General features: G+C 42.1%; 1 protein-coding gene across 4 annotated transcripts in view; it reads left to right on the plus strand.

Moving 5' to 3' along the window:
• Window positions 1–18,105, plus strand: part of MCF2 (MCF.2 cell line derived transforming sequence) — a 128,748-nt gene extending 110,643 nt beyond the window's left edge. For 3 of the 4 annotated variants that reach the window (XM_075941057.2, XM_089781819.1, XM_075941059.2), the window contains 5 exons: window positions 881–987; window positions 1,116–1,228; window positions 3,591–3,703; window positions 6,640–6,740; window positions 16,157–18,105. In XM_075941057.2, coding sequence (XP_075797172.2) covers window positions 881–987; window positions 1,116–1,228; window positions 3,591–3,703; window positions 6,640–6,740; window positions 16,157–16,197 — 475 coding nt within the window. In that variant the 3' untranslated portion in view covers window positions 16,198–18,105. The remainder of the gene's footprint in view (window positions 1–880; window positions 988–1,115; window positions 1,229–3,590; window positions 3,704–6,639; window positions 6,741–16,156) is intronic. The other variant, XM_075941058.2, reaches the window with a different exon arrangement.
• Window positions 18,106–18,296: the final 191 nt, after the last annotated feature.

An 18,296-nucleotide genomic window follows, 5' to 3' on the forward strand; every position in this document is an offset into this window, starting at 1 on the left:
TTTTTAACAAGGGCTCAATCAGCTTGATGTTTATTTGAGCATTTGACCTGCATAACTCTGATTGACTGCCATTGAACTCATAGACTTTAAGGTCAGAAGGGACCATTATGATCATCTAGTCTGACCCCCTGTACAGTGCAGGCCACAGAATCTCACCCACCCCTCCTAGAATAATCCTCTCACCTATATCTCAGATATTGAAGCCTTCAGATATTTTGAAGACCCCAAGATGCAGAGAATCCTCCAGCTGTGATCTGTACCCCACGCTATAGAGGAAGGCGAAAAACCTCCAGGGCCTCTGCCAATCTACCCTGGAGGAAAATTCCTTCCCGACCCCAAATATGGCGATCAGCTAAACCCTGAGCATGTGGGCAAGACTCATCAGCCAGGCACCCAGAAAGTTTTCTCTAGTAACTCCTATCATCCCTCCATTGACCTATTTCCCACTGATAATGAATGGTCAATTAGTTACCAAGATCATATTATCTCATCAAACCATCCCCTTCATAAACCCATCTAGTTTAATCTTGAATATGAGTCATTAATTACCAGGTATCCCATATGCAGCATAGGGAAATACGGTTACCCTACACAGAAATAACAACACTGAGTTTTGCGTGCAGAGGGACATTTCCTATAATTTCGACATGAAGGGAGGATACCTTTAGAAGAAATCTACACCTAATGTGGTGCTTCCTCGTAGAGAAGCAATTGCTTTAGCAGTGTTTGTCCCTCCTTCCCCCAAACCAATCCGGGCATCAAGGTTATAGGATGTATTCAAAAGCACCTTGTAGTACCTGCTTATATCCTTGGTTTGCCAAAATGTATAGGCATCACCAATATTTGACAATTAAAACCATAACATGTTTATTTGTTTCAGAAAGCAGCAAAGAGCTTCCATTAGCTCTGAAGAAAATGATTCTGAACGCACCAGCCCTGTAATGTTGGACAGTCTCAGCTCATCACCACAGAACAAGACCAACCAAAGTAGGTACACGTTTGCAATGTAATATTGCACAAGCAGTAGGTATTGCAATGTGTTATATTTTCCAGCTTTTGGTTTCGTATATATCGGTTATACAAACTAAAGCCCTAAGGTATATTTTTTCTTGCAGGTTGGTCTAGAATGTCACAATCTGTGGAAAGCTGTGAAGGGCTTGAAGACTGGTCTAGCAATAATTACCTTTCTAATTGTTCGGACACAGAAGAAGAAGATGGGAACCAGTTGGTTAGTGATGCATATAAAATGCTTTATTTCAAGGGCACTAAATAGAGTGTCTGAAGCGATTTAATGTAAGACTTCTCTTTTTGTTACAATCGACGTTTTCTGATGTCTTTTGTGTATTCGTGTTTGCCATGTTGATGTAGCCGGAGTGGCTGTTAGAGAGACAAGATGGGTGAGGTAATATCTTTTATCTGTTGGTGACCTGTCAAAGAGCTGTATGTAAGCTTGAAAGCACGTCTTTCTCACCAACGGAAGTGGATCTAATAAAAGATATTCTCTCGCCCACCTTATCTCTTTGTATACTGGATAAACGTTGGTTAAGCTAGCTCTTAAAAATGCCCCCTAAATGTTATATGTACATATATGTAACCCACAAACCTAGTGGGTTTGTTTTACTGTCCCATGTAGCAGTATTTAGAGGAGAGAGAGAGAGAGAAAGAAAGAAAGAAAATGAGTTTTCTTTACAGCCTTAGCTGCAAGCCAGCTGGCTTGTAGCTCGCGCTGTAGAGGCTCATGCACTAAGCTCCAGAGGTTTCAAGTTCAGTTCTGCCTCTCAACATTACATATGCACCCCAAGTGGGATGTAGCAAATAAGAAAAAAAAAAAGGATCCTGGGGGAAAATGGAAACAGTTGTACAGAAAATACTACAGAATAAAAAGTCATAATTGGAGCTGTCCTTAGTAGTCACTGTGGAGAGAAAGTAATTGCTTCCAAATGTAGCAGAGGTAGCCATGGATTTGGATATATAAGAACAAGGAAGGGAAATGATCTTACAATATGCTCAGATGTAATTGGGTACATTTTTTACTAAGAAGGAAGAACTTCTGAGTACTTGTAAGGATGTAAGTCTGAGGGTGCAGATAGGTTACTTCCTGATAAGCCAAGCTGAGCTGAAGAACATCAAAAATCTATCAGGTTATCCAAAAGGAAAGCATTGTAACTCAGCATAGATCCGCTGGTTCTTAACTCTGGAAACATATTGTACATAAGAAGAAAAGAATCCAAAGCAGTACAGAAAACCCAGCGGTGAAATCTTAACGAATGAAAGTGTTGGAAAAGATTTCTTTAGAAGGGTTAAGAAAAAATATCAATCTTCGATTCTGCCATTTTGCAAGCAAAGTACAAGAATGTGCAAAACACCCACTTGGTGAAACAGAAGCAAGAATGTTTTTCTCTAATTCGATCAGGTGTTGGAATGAGAGAGCTGGAGAGGCCATCAAGGGGGAAAAAATTTAACCTCTGACTAGCAACAGGCTACAGCAGGATTTTCAAATTTATTAAAGGGCCAAAAAGATAGTGAAGAAAGAGGTGGCAACCACTGAGGTTAAAGACCTGGAAGGCTTACATACCCATCTTGAAACAAGAGGCCTTGAGAGAAATATACAGATTGGAAATAAGAAAAGTAAAGATATTGGTGAGCTCGAACTCACTAAAGATGAAAGGAGAAATAGGTTAATCAGTGAGACCAAGTGAAGGAATGGTGGTGAATTTATTTTGAAAGGCTTCTGAATGAAGAACATCCAAGAGAACCAGGCCTTATGCTAAAACCACACCAGGTGGTGATGGCACCAGTTCTAGAAGTATTTGAGGAAGCACTGGGCAATAAAAAAAAATGAGGAAGTTCTTGGCTGCATACCAGCCGAAGCATGGAAGCACCTAGCATGTAAATATGTCTGTCCTTGTCTCCTCTGTTGATCCTCAGATTTTGAGAGAATTTCTTTTAGGGATGTTAGAGTGTAACTGACCAATTGTTCAGTTGATAAGCTGATGCTTATTGGTTAACGGTGTCGATTACACTCAGCCGGCTCCTGGGGAGAAAGCTTTGTAGTGGCAGGCCAGCGACACCTCCTCCCTGGGAGCCGGATGGGCATATTCTGAGATCAGGACCTCTAACTGTATCAGTATCCTTCTAGGTACTTTCGAACATTCTCTATGACTTACAGCACTAACACCATAAACATTCACTTGATGTACAGAAAAAAACCCTTAAGATGTGGAAGTCACAATGGTCCCAGAAGAGAAAAGCTTCATTTTTCTTCTACCTACTAATTATATTCAGGAAGGAAAAAAAAAGTTCTTAGTATCATTGAATTTGATTTTAATAAAATGTTATCAGTTGCTGCACATATTACAGCAATTGTCTTTTTTAGATAAAAAGAATGTGCTTATATAAGTGTTAAGAAAGCAGGTTGCATATGAACACTTATCACCAACATTTTTGCATGATTGCTTATTATTATGTATAAGCTGAGAAGAACTACCATTTTCCCCTCAGCTGCTGGGAATAAAGGCTCTCACAAAAATTTAATTACACCAAGTTATGAACCAGAGTATTTGTGAAGTAATATATGTTTTTAATATTAGTCACCAGGAAAATATAAAGCCCTAGCAGACTGCAAGAAGAGAGGATCAGAGGACTTGCTGGTTCAAAATGGGGATGTGATTCAGCTTTTGCACGAGGATGGTGAAGGACAATGGTAGGTATTTGAGATTTTTTTTTACCTTATCTCCAGGAACCTACAAGGTAATGATGGGCAGGGGTTGCCGAACTGCGGCGAGCCCTGCTCGCCAGTCGCACTGTCCGGCGATCTGCACATGCGCAGATCGTTCTGCGCATGCGCAGATCGCCCGAACCCAGCTCTTCCGGGTTGCAATCTACTCGCCACGAGCGAGTAGATTGCATTGTTTGTCGAGCCCTGATGATGGGCAATCCAGCTTAACTCCTGAAATATCTGTGTACCTTTGTTAGGCCATGTCTTCACTAGGGGGGAGATTGATCCTGCTATGATAGATCTTCTGGAGTTTGATTTAGCGGATCTAGTAAAGACCCACTAAATCAAACTTAGAGGGTGCCCCCATCAGTGGCTGGTACTCCTGCTCCTGCAAGGACTAAGGGAAGCAGATGGGAGCATTTGCTCCTGTCAGCCTCCCACTGTGGGGATGACAGGGAAACTCAAATCAAGGTATGTCGATCCAGCTACATAATTAATGTAGCTGGAGTTGCGTATCTTAATTTGACCTTCCCCTTTAGTGTAGACCTGTCCTTAGTACATGTACTCTACTGGAAAGCAACAGAATTAACATTGGTCTACACTGCAATCATGGGGAGTTATTGGAACTTGAGTAGACATCTAGGTTAAATTTAGCTTGAGTCCCAAGACAGTGCCCGAGTACTTACCCTTTTGAAACACCTGGTCTTTCTGTTGGTTTGAATGACTCCTTTTTGCCTTTGACCTTTCCCAGTCCTCTCCAGCTCCGCTCTTGCTTTGTTCCTTCAGAGCAATTAATAATAGCATTTTGCAGTTACAAGGCATTTTTCGTCTTCAGATCGCTTTACAAGCGTTAACTAATTAACAGCAAATGTCATCTTTTGGCTTTATTTAAAGCTATGGCTTGGAAAGACATTCGGACATGATGCCCCTCACATCACTCCCTTGTGTACTGTTGGTTAGGAAACTGATGTGCCATAAGTGCATCAGCCCAATGAGCCATTGGCTCTCAAAAACTTTGGCTTGCAATGTGAAGATTAACAGCTGTCTCTCTGCTTTCAGCTGGGAATACTGCCTAGGAAATTACCATACTTGATGTCCTGCATGTCAAACCATTGCCCTCATTATCTCTGAGGGCATCGTGCTCTCTCATAATTTGGCTCATAGTCCGTCTGCTTTTTCTTTTTCAGGTTGATTTGTTACCTAGTTCTTGTCAGTCAGACCTCAGAGCTCTCTCTTGACTCCTGCTATGCTCATGCATAATTTCATATATGTTCATTGGAAGGAAGGGGAGATTGTGCTATTGTGAAAAATCTGAATTGGAGATGTTCAATGACTAGCTTCTAAGGCCATGTCTTCACTAAGTGAAAGACTGACACTGCTGCGATCAATCTTCTGGAGTTTGATTTAGCAGGTCTAGTTAAGACCTGCTAAATTGAACTCAGAGGGCAATCCCATTGGTGGCTGGTACTCCAGCTCCTGTAAGAAGTAAGGGAAACCAACAGGATCATTCACTCCCATCAGCCTCCCACTGTGGAGAAGGCGGGGAAACTCAAAGTACGTCAATTCCAGCTACGTAATTAATGTAGCTGGAGTTGCATATCTTGAGTTAGCCTTCCCCTTTAGTGTAGATCTGGTCTAAGTTTGCAGACACATACTGCCCCGGAGAGGATTCCTGGCCCAAATCTGCATTCATTGTGTTGTAAAGGAAGTTACATTGAATGTTCGTTACATCAATATACAAAGTATCAAATCAGGTTTTTTGAGCAATCACCACTTGCCATGGTGGTTTTACCCATACTGTGTCATGGAGCCTGGCTACTGTGAATGTGCACTACAGATGGAGTGTCATACCTGTGCATATGTGATCATGCTGCTCCTTGGGTGCACTCCACAGAGGGCATATGACTTGTTCTAACAGCGTGACAACGAATGGAAATTCTCCTTTGTCTTCAGTGACAGGACCTTCGGTGGGAATGGGAGTTGGGAGCAAAAGGTCTGCACCTGACTGGAAAAAATAGGAATCTAAAGTGACGTGCCTAAATCCATATTTTCTATAAGATACATATTGGTTATTATAATATTAGTTATTATATAAGATAAATGTTACTGTCTCCATTTTATGGATAGGGAACTAAGAGACAGAGAGGTTAAGTCGCTTAGCCAAGGTCACACAAGAAATAAGTGGCAAAGCCAAGAGCTGGTCTCTGATCTAGTCTAGTGTCTTAACCACAACACCAAACTTGAACTAATGTTGTAACCATGAATCTGTTACAACTGGATATGTTGTAGACTTGGAGGGGAGGGAGGAGGTTAAAATGCTAAGTATAGGTATTGAACTAAATGATGCTGTAGTGTTCAGGAATGATTGCAACATAGAAGGCTAAATGACAGAGACTTACTCCAAACAAAGGATTGGAGTAGGACACGCTGATGCTGGATCCCAAGTTGCATAAGCGCTCTTACCATCTCCCAGGGGAATTGTGGGAAAGAAAATGACTATAAAAGTTGTTGGCACAGAATAGTTAGTTTATCATGTAGAGAAATTATCAGGCAGCTTGCTTTTCGTTGGTGAATGGGACCATTTAAACGTAGATCAGCTGATCAAAATGCCATATTTTGAGACATTATTAAATAAAAGATTTGACAGACATGGAAAGATTAAGGTCCAAATTTTCAAACATGGCTGCCTAATGTTTATTGCCTTAATTGTATAAAGGCTTATGTGCATGATTAGGCCCATTTCAAACTGTGATTCAGCAAAGTGCTTAAATCCCATTGACTTTCTTTGCTGAGTCAGGCCACTGACTTGAGTGTGTTTTCTGTGCTCTGCAACTTTCCAAAGTTAATGTGCACTGTGTATAATAGGTCCCACACTGCTATAAAGTGCTCAAGTTTTCCACTAATACACTTATCATTCAAAGGTTGGTGAAAAACCTGAATAGAAGAAAAGAAGGCTGGATTCCTGTCAACAGTTTGCAGATAGTAATTGGCGACTGTAGGTTTCGGAATGCCAAAGTTGCAGGTATCATATGATTAACATAGGAAATATCTTCAGAGCCGGAATCAGATTTTTATAAACCATGGCTTGCATTATATTTTGTGTATCAAATTTGGCTATTTAAGACTCAGCCAGAAAAAGAAATTAATAATGTGAAGGCAATTACTTCCCAAAGCTTGCAAAATTAGTACATTAAGCTGCTCTATTTTGTTGACATTTAAAGAAACTGTTGTGATTTTTAAGACTGGTAAAATAATGCCAAATATTTTAAAATGTAGATATAATTTTAAAAGTGCTTTGTACTGTATGATGGGAGAAGAGTTGGAATACTGCTGTGAAGGGATTTCCATGGCTGTTTTGTCTACACATGGCTGCAAGTTTGGATCCCTAGGTGAATATAACACCATCTAGGCAAAAAACTGTCGCCCTCTCAAAAGATATTCATGCCCAAACCAAAATCCTTTGAAGAGAGTCTTTCCACTTACTTCACTGGACTTTTGACCAGCTTTGGTAGACTCCACAATTCAAACATGTGGCTTCCCTCCTCCCCTATGATCATTTCTGGTATAAATTCAGACTTTGATGGAGGACAGATGATACAAGAGAGCACCTTTACAACCAGTTGGCATTCGTGCACATTTTATCTATCAAAATGTTGTCTTACCATGCTATAGAATTGAAAGTATGTAACTCTGGCCTTGTCTACATTAGAAGGAAGATCGCTGCTGCCATGATTGATCTTCCGGAGTTCAGTTTAACAAGTCTAGCTAAGACTCGCTAAATCGAACTCAGAGGGCGCCCCCACCAGTGTCTGATACTCCTCCTTTTGTGGGGAGCAAGAGTAGCCAAAGTGAGCATTTCCTCCCATCGGGGATGCCATCAAGCTCGGCTTAAGGTAAGCTGACTCCAGCTTATGTGGCTTCCAGATCTAGTGTAGACCTGGCCTGAGAGTTACAAGCTGATCTATTTAAAAAATAGGAAAACATTTTATATAAAACTATCCATTTTTTTTTACTGTTTCCCATAGAAATTTTAAAATGTAAAAACATTCAAACAGCTATAAAAATATTAGCAGGAAATTTCATTGAAAAATTTGCCCTTTTTTATTGAAATTCTAAATGTTGATAAATGTAAAAATTTCAATATGCCAGTTGGATATAGTCAAGAAATATTGATATTTTCCATTTTTTCCTCAAAAAACTTGGTTGCTAAAGATTCATGAGATTACTGAGATGTCAAATATTCTGATTTTCACCTCTCAGGTGGTTTGACCTGGTTTAACAATGATCTCATCTTGTATTTATCAGATTTCACCATAATGAATAACAGATGTATACAAACACTCAATCAATTCATCCTGATTTTATCAGAACTCTTGGGTAGCATAACTCTGTTCCTCTGGGACTGTATTGTGGGCTCCACAAGCCATATGTGAGGCCTAAAGCAGGGTGGCTATTGGCCAAGGCTTTACACAATGGCCATCTTTATAGGGTCCATGCTAATATTCTCTAAAATCACAGAGAGCTCAAATCAAAGGTCTCTTAACGGCTTAATGTACACTACAGAGTTAGGTCAAAGTCCGGCAGCTTATGTCACCCTAACTCTGCAAGGGCATGTCTATACTACAGTTATTTTGAAATAACTCCCATAATTTTGAAATAACAAGGAGAGCATCCACACAGCAAGCCCGTTATTTCAAGTTAATGGGCTTGTTATTTTGAAATAACAACCCCTCATTCTGCGAGGGTTAGTGTGGATGCTCAACTGCTGTTGTTTCAAAATAACTACTCCCCAGAGATATTCAAAGTAATTACTTCCTAGTGCTTACTGGTGCTCAAGGTGGAGATAGAGCATCCACATTAAGGAAGCCGGCTCGCACTGGTCCGGGATGTCGCGCCTCTGCATTTTAAATGTAGTAAGAGCCCGGCAGCTCTTACTACATTTAAAATGCAGAGCTGCAGAGTGGGTGGCTTCTGGAGCCAGTATGAGCCAGGACTGCTGAATCCCAGCTCGAGTTGGCTCCTGGAGTGACCCCCGCTGTGTCTCTGCAGACAGGTCCTGTCGACTAATCATGTACTCAGTACAATTATTAACTACATGATTAGTCAGATAACCACAGTTTCACATCCTTACCACATAGGTGACTAAATATGGAGTTAGGTGCCTAATTTTAGGCAGTAACGTTGGAAAAATGTGGCCCTAATACAAAAATCTTCACTGGAGTTAGCTGGTGTTTAGACAGTGATTTTCTGCGATGCCAGCTCTATAGTTACTAAGCCATTGTTCTCTGAAATGTGATTGGACCAAGGTATTTTCATTCTCAACAGCTCTGTTCCTTGCATGCATTGGGCCATATTTGCTGACCTGAGAGAGAGCTGTCAATATGTCTCTACTTTCTTTACTCTACTGTGCTACGGTGCCAACACTGTTCCAGAAAATCAAGCTGGCTTATATTCTATTTCTTGCATTTTCAAGACCATAGATAACAGCTTCAGTTTGGCAAAGCAAATTTCTGCTCTGGAGTAAAACATGTGCAATGATGATAGATTATGAAGATAGGGAGGTTATCCAGGGGTAACCGAGAGCAGAATTTGGCTGAAGAAACTGTATAATGATGTATTAGGGGGTTGTGCCCTCTGCTCGCTGTGCTCACCACCACCCTTCTCAGCTGAAGAGGGGCCAGGACCACCCCGGCTCTTTGTAGGTCCCCAGCAGCCGGGAGGGACCAGGCTGAGGCCACTTGGCCCCAGCTCTTCCCACCCATGCCACCAGGAAGGGTCTGAGGCCACCCTGGCTCTCTTTCTCCCCCCCCCCCACCTCAGTGACCAAGGAGGGCCCCGCCCCTGGTCCTCCACCCGGCCCTGGCTCTTCGTTCCCCCCAGCCACTGGGAGAGACCGGGCCGAGGCCATGCTGGGCCCAACTCTCCCACCAGCTGCTGAAGGGGCCAAGCCAGGGCTCTGCCCTCCCCCTTCACTGCTAGGGAGAGTCTGAGGGTCACCGCAATCCCAGCCCTGAGGCCACCCTGGCTCTTGGCTGCTTTTGCCCCCTGCCCTTGAATCCCTCCTGACCGCCAGGGGAGGGGGGGTGGAGTGAGGTAGCACACGACTCTCCCCGACTGCCAGGCCAAAGCCGCACTGGGCCAGGCTTCCCCCCACAGTCACCGGGATGGGCCCGGCTTTCCCCCTGGTTGCCAGGAGGGGCTGGGCCTAAGCTGTGCTGGCCCTGGCTTTCCTCCTGGCCTCTGGGGCAGGGAGGGTCCAGGCTGTAACCACGCTGGGCGCAAGCCATGCCAGGCCCGGCTTTCTTCCCAGCGAGGGTTGCCAGGTGTCGGGTATTCACCCGGACAGTCTGGTATTTTCGCCTCCTGTCTGGTAAAAAAATTCAGAGAATACCGGACACCTGAGATGTTTGGTATTTTCTGAATTTTTCCCCGGCCAGGAGGCGAAAATGCCGGGCACCAGGCAACCCTACAAACACTCAGCACCCGGCCTCGCCCCCTTCCCTTCCGAGTCCCACTCCCCGATCCCAGCCCCCGTGTTTACCTGGTTCCCCAAGGCTGCTGGCACAAAATGGCTGCCAGCCAAAAGACCTAGGGGAAGCAATGCTTTTCCCTGGGTCTTTGTGCTCAACCGCTCCACTGTTTCTATCCCTGCACTCACTCTTAAAGGGGACATGCTGTTTTATTTTAATTTTGATGGGGGGGCTTAAGTCCTTGGAGTCCTTTTTCTTTTTTTGCTCAACAACTTTGGTCTCCCCCCCCCCCCCTCTTTTTTCCCCCTTCAACAAATTTTTTCCCGTTTTTTTGGGGGGCGGGGCAGTGTTTGGTATTTTTGTTTCAACCATCTGGCAATCCTACTCCTAGCCTCCAGGGGGGCATGCTAGACCTGGCTTTCCCCCGGTCTCTGTGGGGGGGGCTGGGCCCAAGTCACGCCAGGTCTGGCTTTCCCCCAGTTGCCAGGAGGGGCTGGGCCCACGCTGTGCTAGGCCCAGCTTTTCCCCCGGTTGGCCCAAGCTGAAGCCATGCACAGCCAGGCTCAGCCATCTCTCGCTTGGCCTCTGAGCACAGGGGAGGAGGAAGGCCGCATGGCTCACATCTCCCCTGAGCACAGAGGAGGGTGAAGGGAGGGGCTGCAGGATGCAGTTTGACACACAAGGTCACTCTGTCGTCTTGCAGGAAAAGTTTTTTTTATATCTAAAGAAAGACAAGCAAGAAACAGCACAGCTTGTCTCTCAGAACCCAAAGTGAATTTTCAGGGCTCTCTACAGAAACATCATCTTTTCCTTGTCACCAGACACGCAGAGTAAATTTGATCTGGAGCCTTTGACCTACAATAAGCATAAAACTCTCTGAAACCTTTTTTCAGAGATGTGGCATTTTGCTTGGGTTCAAACTGTAATGAACTCAAAATCTCTAAGGAAAATACAGGTGAAACCACAGAGGGAACGTCAACACTAAAAATGCTACAGTGAGTATCTCTACAGCTGGCCTGCCATGTAGATGCTTCCTATAGTGACAAAAGGGATTCCTCCAGTGCTGTAATATCTGGGGATCCACAGACTATTCCTAAGGCTTCCAAAGGGGTGCACACCCCCATTCGAAACTTTTCAGGGTCTTCAAGAGATGCTTGCTAGGATAATGGAAGAAGTCTTCCTTTTGACCTAGTGGTGTCTGCCTCAGGGCTGAGATCAATTTAATTACATCACACAGGGCTTGAAATGTGTCACTACTATGAACTCTGTAGTTAAGCCAACTTCCCTGTGTAACCTGTTCGTAGTGCAAGGAAAGCAGATATTTCAAGCCCCGTCTTTCTATAACCCATATGAAGATGGAGAAAGTTTTATTGGGTTCTTTACAGGCCTTATCAATTAGACAACTTGGGGAAATCTGTTATTAGCCTATGAGACTGTCTGGAAGACTACCCTTCCCACATGGTGATTTCTGAAGCAAGACCCGGTCTGCTTGTGAGGAATCACTTTAATTCCAAAGGAAATCCACGGCGGGATTTGCTAGTTGTATGTGGATTTCTGCATGCATTAAAGGGAGGCAGAAATCACTCTGAATTGAATGTGGCAATGGACAGCTCTCATGGTGAATGGGGTCTCTAGACAGACATATGCATAAAATACCAGCATTCAAACATTAGCTTCCCCTTAGACTTAAGCATGTGCTTTTGGGTTACGGTGCCTTCTTCTAACTGTTAGATATGGCTTGGTGCTGGAAGATCAGCAGATAATTCAAACTTCAATTCCACAATGGATCATCAAATAACCTGTTCTCCAAAAATCTCACCTCTTTCTCACATGCCAAAGATCTTGATAAGTCCTGTGAATTTTGCATGTATGTTGGCAACAAAAAAGCATGTCATATCCCTGCTTTCCAGCTGTGGTGTGACACCAAGCTATCAGGAACTGGGGTGGACTGGCAGATATGAGGGCCATACCACAACATAAAACAGATGGGTTGACTTACTTTCATTTCACTGACACTGTGCCAGAAATTGCTGCAGCCCCCACTCTCATTTGGGCTAAACTATTCATATTTCCTTTCTGTTGTCTCACAAATGGTGAATAAACACAGTTGAAAGGAAATATTTCACTGACCCTAGAATTCTGATATGTGCCAAATGTATGTTTATGCCTTTTTTCCCCACTGTCATGCCATGCCAAGAGTGGGATGATTTTGAAATTCCACCATGGGGCTTTATGGGACTAGACCACTGTGCCTGTTTTGAGGGACACTCTCAATTTATGTGAATCAATTTTTTTTTACCAAAACAAAATGCATGTATTTCCAGGTATACCATCTGTTATGGAGTGCCCCTGCCTACTTTACGTTGCATTATCCTAATTTTGTAAATAGATTTTCCTCTTCTCTCTGCTGTGTTAAAGAAATGAAAGATGGAAAAAGGCATCCATGCAAATCAAGGAAATGGAGTGAGGCGCCTGTTATGCAAATAGATGCATTAACTATGCAAAACTCCACATGAATGCAGGGACCTGAGCTGCTGCATGAATTTGCAGGGCTGGGGATTTGACTGTTCAGGCTAGAGTTAAGCTGGCAATATGCAGAACATGGGTAAATGTGTGCACCAAGCAAAAAAAAAGGGGGGGAAAATAAAGGAAATTCTCTTTTTATTATACCTAATAATAGGTTTAAAATATTAATATGATTTTAAAGTTGTCCCTTTAAATAGCTTGAAACAGGATAGAATTATATCTAATCCTAAGTGCCGGTGTATGTAACTGAAATCCTTCAAATCAAAGTCATGTGCTCTTCTGTTTCTTGGGGCATCTACATTGTCAGTTTTGAGAGGGGAAGCTGTCTGAGTCTGTTCTAGCAAAAACAACAAGGAGTCCCATGGCACCTTAAAAACTAATACATTTATTTTGGCATAAGTTTTTATGCTAATATATTTGTTAGCCTTTGGTGCCCCAGGACTCCTCATTGTTTTTTACATTGTAAATGCCATGCAAGACCCTGAGGTAGGATTTTCAGAATTGCCAAGTGAATGAAACTCAGTGGGAACTGGGTTCCTAACATATCTAGATGCTTCTGAAAAATCCCACCTCTGATCCTGAAATAGTTCCATATAGGTGAAGATCCTGCTGTCTAAATGAAGCCTGAAGTGAACAGGCCCTCGTCTTTGTGTAGGGATCTCTCCCATGAGGACTTCCTTGCTAGCTTGAAGCCCGTGTGTGAAAGTAAATGTATCCAATTATCTCCCTAGACTCTGCAGATCTCGTTTCCTTTTAACATACACTGGTCTCACACTAGTGTAGCTCCACTAGGGTCTCTCTGGATTTACACTGATGTCGGTGAGATCAGAACCAGGCTCTCCCTCAATAAGGAAGCATGGCTGCACCCATGATGTGTGTATATATTCGAAGGAGAAAACAGACAAAGGACAAGGGATTGTCAATAATCTTCTGTGTTGGCCTATCCTATCTGCCATTAAAGTCAATGGTAATACTTCCACTGAATGCCCTGGGAGCAGAATTAGGTCAGCTCTGCATGCTTTTGAAGTGCACTTCCTCCCCCTCCACGACTCAAGAAAATATATGATAGGTCAAAAATGATGTGAAAAGGACTACAGGCAGTCTCCGGGTTACGTACAAGATAGGGACTGCAGGTTTGTTCTTAAGTTGAATTTCTACGTAAGTCGGAACTGGCGTCCAGATTCAGCCACTGTTGAAACTGACCAGCAGCTGACTACAGGAAGCCTGAGGCAGAGTTTCTCTGCCCCGGGCTTCCTGGAATCTGCCGCTTATCAGTTTCAACAGCAGCTGAATCTGGACGCCTGGGACAGAGCAGCTGGGGAGCTGCCGGGTAGGTCCCTGCAGCACCGCACCTTGGCGCTGTGGGGACCAACCTGGCAAAACCCCAGCTGTTCTACCTCAGGTGTCCCCAAGTCAGCTGCTACTGAAACTGATCAGCGGCTGATTCCAGGAAGCCCGGGGCAGAGCAACTTGGGGACTGAATCAGGACGCCTGGGGCAGAGCAGCTGGGGTGCTGCCGGGTTGGTCCAGTAGCACCGAGGAGTGGCGCTGCAAGACCAACCGGCAGCACCCCAGCTGCTCTACCACTGGGGTCCGCAAGAAAAGCCTGGTCTGCTGGGGGGGGGGCGCACTAGCTGCGCCCCCCCCCCCCCCCAGCAGACCAGGGAGACGCGGAGCAAAGCCGTGGAGGACCCGGGCGGCGGGACCGCGGCGCGTCTGGGCGGTCCCGCCGCCCGCATCCTCCAGGGCAAGAAAAGCCCCATTCATAAGTACGGATCCGACGTAAGTCGGGGACTGCCTGTATTTAAAAACATAAGTGTAGGCTCAAACGATTTCATTTATATATATTTGATTATCAATGTATAATCAGAGTCTAAAAAGGGAAATAACAAATTACTTGGGGATGTGGTAGAACAGCTGAAGATACAAATTTCGTGGGTGCCCAAGGATCAAGCATTTTATAGTGAAAAATGTACCTTGTAGTGTGGTGAACATATAAATATGTTAACAAAAGCCGAAGGCAGGGAGTGAGTCTTCATCCTTGGAGCTCTTAATTAGCTGTGAACTTTTGTACCTTTTGACATTTATTGGTGGTCTCAAGCTATGGATTTGGAATACGAGTGTCCTGTACCAATGTAACTCTTCTAGTGTAACTGGTAAAACTTTCCTATATGGACAAAGCCTTAGACACCTAGTTTCGATACCTCCTGTTTGGACCGACAAATCAGGCAGTGGGATATTTTAAGTTCCGCCAGCTATACCAATGATTTGTTAGTGGTGTGGGGGTTTTTTATGGGCAAACAACTATGCTGTGAAAATGAGAGTCTGGTCAGGGAGCTCCCTAAAAACTAGTCCTTACAAATACTGAAGAGCAACAAATTGACAACAAGTCAAGCCACTTCCTTCCAGTGTTAGATCTCACTGCTGGAGTGAGCTCTTCATTGGTGGACTCCCATGTATTTTAATGAGGATCCACAACATCTGCCTGTGTGAGCTCTTTACAGGATCCAGGGCTATAATTCCCTTTACACTTGCTTAAATAGCATATTGTTAGCAACAAGAGAGTTCATTGTTTTGATTAGTGATAGCGCCCTACTTACTTAACTAACCTATTCAGTTCCTTATGGGTGCATGATGTACCAAGCATCCAACAAAGTGTGCTCTCATATGACAGTCATGCTGAGGACATTAATTATATGCACTTTTGTTTTACTGAAATCAGTAGTGCATAATGGATCGTCGTAGCCTATCAATATGTATTCTTAGCTTGGCCCAATGCTTATTGGAGTCAGTGGGAGTTTTTCTGTTGACTTCAGTTGACCTGGGACCCCATGTGTGGTACCTCTGAGGGAGTATTAATGATAGCAGAGCACTTGCTTTGAGATTGTATGGTTCTTTGTTTTGGATGTTGAGTTCTTACAAGCTTACATGAGCATGTTTGCTAACATTAGTGGGAATACTGTAAATAATTCAATTTAAAATGTCAATTATAGTTTTGCAAATATAATGAAGCAGTTTGCACTAGTATGCACTTTAATGATTTCAGTCACAAGCTATGTCATTTGTACAAGAAAAATTATTTATACAGGGTCCATTAAATCCCATGTTGATTTTTTTGCCTTTGAAACAATAAGAGTCCTCCACACAAGTGGAGGTTCTCATGAGCTTCATACAGTAGGTCTTTTCTTACTACATAAAGAACATTTGAGCATTACAGCAAAGTAAATGCAGAGAAGATTCTATCAAACTGATCGTGGTAGTCAACTGGTAGATTACGGAAGTCAAATTCTGTGGTCCTTGCTTGGACAAAACTTTCACTGAAACTAATGGAAATTGACTTTTAGTGAATACCACGGTTTTGGTGCACATGTTGCATTATTACAGGAACAATGTATTCTTGGGATAAGATGCTTTAATGTTATCATTCTTCATTACTTTATAGATGCTGCCCTGTGTAACACAAGAAAGTTTAGTTCCCCCTGAATTAAAGGTGAACTAGTAGCATCCTATTTTTGATGCTGTTTTGGAGACTTTGAAATAGGTGTTACAGAGACACAGCACAATAGTTGGAATTATCCTATACTATTCATCACATTCACAGAACTTCACAACTTCATCTGCACTGAGAGGGACTGCAGTCCTAAACAGATTGTCACAGTCATAAAGGAAGACATTCTTTACTATTTCATTTTTTTCCACCATGGAAAATACAGTATTGTTTTATTTTTGCCTCTTGTTTTTCCATGACATCCATTACGTTTCATCAGCGAAGTAATTCAACAGTGTCTTGATGCTTCATTTAGATGCCTGAAATTGATTCTACAGGTTGAAAGCTTTACCTATTGATTAGTTGACAATCTTTGTTCTGGTTGCTTGCAAAGGAAAGTTCAGTTTTAGTAGACCAAAAAGAAAAAAAAAGCCACGTTTTCTAATTAATTGGTTTTATGGAATGGGTTTAAATATATTGTAGCTATGTGAATGTCATGTACGGTAAGGTCATCTTTTGGCTGGGTCATATGATGATGATGATGCAATAATGCTAAAGAACTTCCTTTTGCACTGAAGATCTGATCCAAAGCTCATTGTAGTCAATAGAAGGATTCCTGTTGATTTCAGTGGGTTAAGGATCAGGCCCACTGACAGACAACTCAGGGTTGTCAAGAATCACTTAGAAACTCTAAGTGTTCCAAGGCTAACATCTGTATCGAGCAAGTGTTGAAGTTTACATTCAGAGTATTGTCGTTTTGGAACATGTGCCATAACTATAAGTTCAATGTCCACATTTGCACTAAAGATGTTCTTAGTATAAGACTGTACTTTTCAGCATCTTTATTGATAACTTGTGAATTTTTGAAAAAAAGAATTTAAATGGTTCATAATTTATTTTGTTTTCTTTTTGTAATACATATGTACAGTGGTTTGACATTTAAACAGACGTGTATAGAGATCATTCTGATTGTGTTGAAAACAGGGCTAATGCTATGCATGTGATATTTGAATTTATGCACTGTCTATTGGATTGAAATGTTTTATACTGTGGACTAATGAGGGTCCCTTTTGATGTGAATTTCATTTGTGAACCATAAATTCTGAGTTAGTGTAAAGTTGTTTTATAAAAACACCATTTTTTAATTTTTCCAGTGACCAATTTTGTACAAAGGAATTGCTGAGCTACTGTATGACTGTATTGGAAGTGTATGGTACATTTCATAGCGTGGTAGTACACTGCACATATGCTGTTTGGCTCTTCTCTAACATAGCATTACTCATCCATCCTCTAAAATATGAAAGTTGTACAGTTGATCAGCTGCATTTTAATTAAGGATCCCTGCAAATACTCAAGATGCAATATTGTCCAATTTACTGGCATTCTTAATGAAGAGATTTTAAGTCATCCCAATAAATTTTTATCTATTTGAAATTAGATCACAGTTCACTTGTTAAGAGTAAAAATAAGGTTCTGTTAAATTACTATTGAGGCTACTTATAGTAGTAACAATTTGTATGGTAATAAGTACACATTTTTGAGGTACAAGCATAAATAGCAATGTCTCAGTCATAGCATACATGGCATATTAAAATGGTTTTACTTTTCTGCCTTCTATAGTCTTGATTCTAAGCTTTGACTAATGTATGAGACTGATTAGTTCTGCAAATCTGACTGTACAGTCTTAGACTTTTCACATTTGGAACTTTGCACAATAATTGTTCTGTTACCTTAAGTATATGGTTGAATGAGGGTCTTCATGTATATGGTACTCTCCAGCAGAGGGTTTTCCCTCTGTCTGCAACTTTAAATGAACTGTATTGTATATGTACTTGTAAAAATGTGTTAAATCTATATTTAAAAAATTGAAACATTGTTAAATAAATTCATATGAGAACATTGAATTGTGTCTAACAAGTTCTGTACTTTTACTGTACAAAATATAGCTTTCATTTTGTTCACTGCTTTTCCTTTCTTCATTGTAGCCATAAAGCCCTTAGACATATTTTAACATAATATACATAGATATTATAAATAATCTGATTTGTTCATTGGTGGATTAACTGGTGATAAAAAAAAATCTCAGAAGGGCAAT

This window comes from Pelodiscus sinensis, chromosome 13 (genome assembly GCF_052426305.1).
Source record: "Pelodiscus sinensis isolate ZL-2025 chromosome 13, ASM5242630v1, whole genome shotgun sequence".
Taxonomy (NCBI): domain Eukaryota; kingdom Metazoa; phylum Chordata; order Testudines; family Trionychidae; genus Pelodiscus; species Pelodiscus sinensis.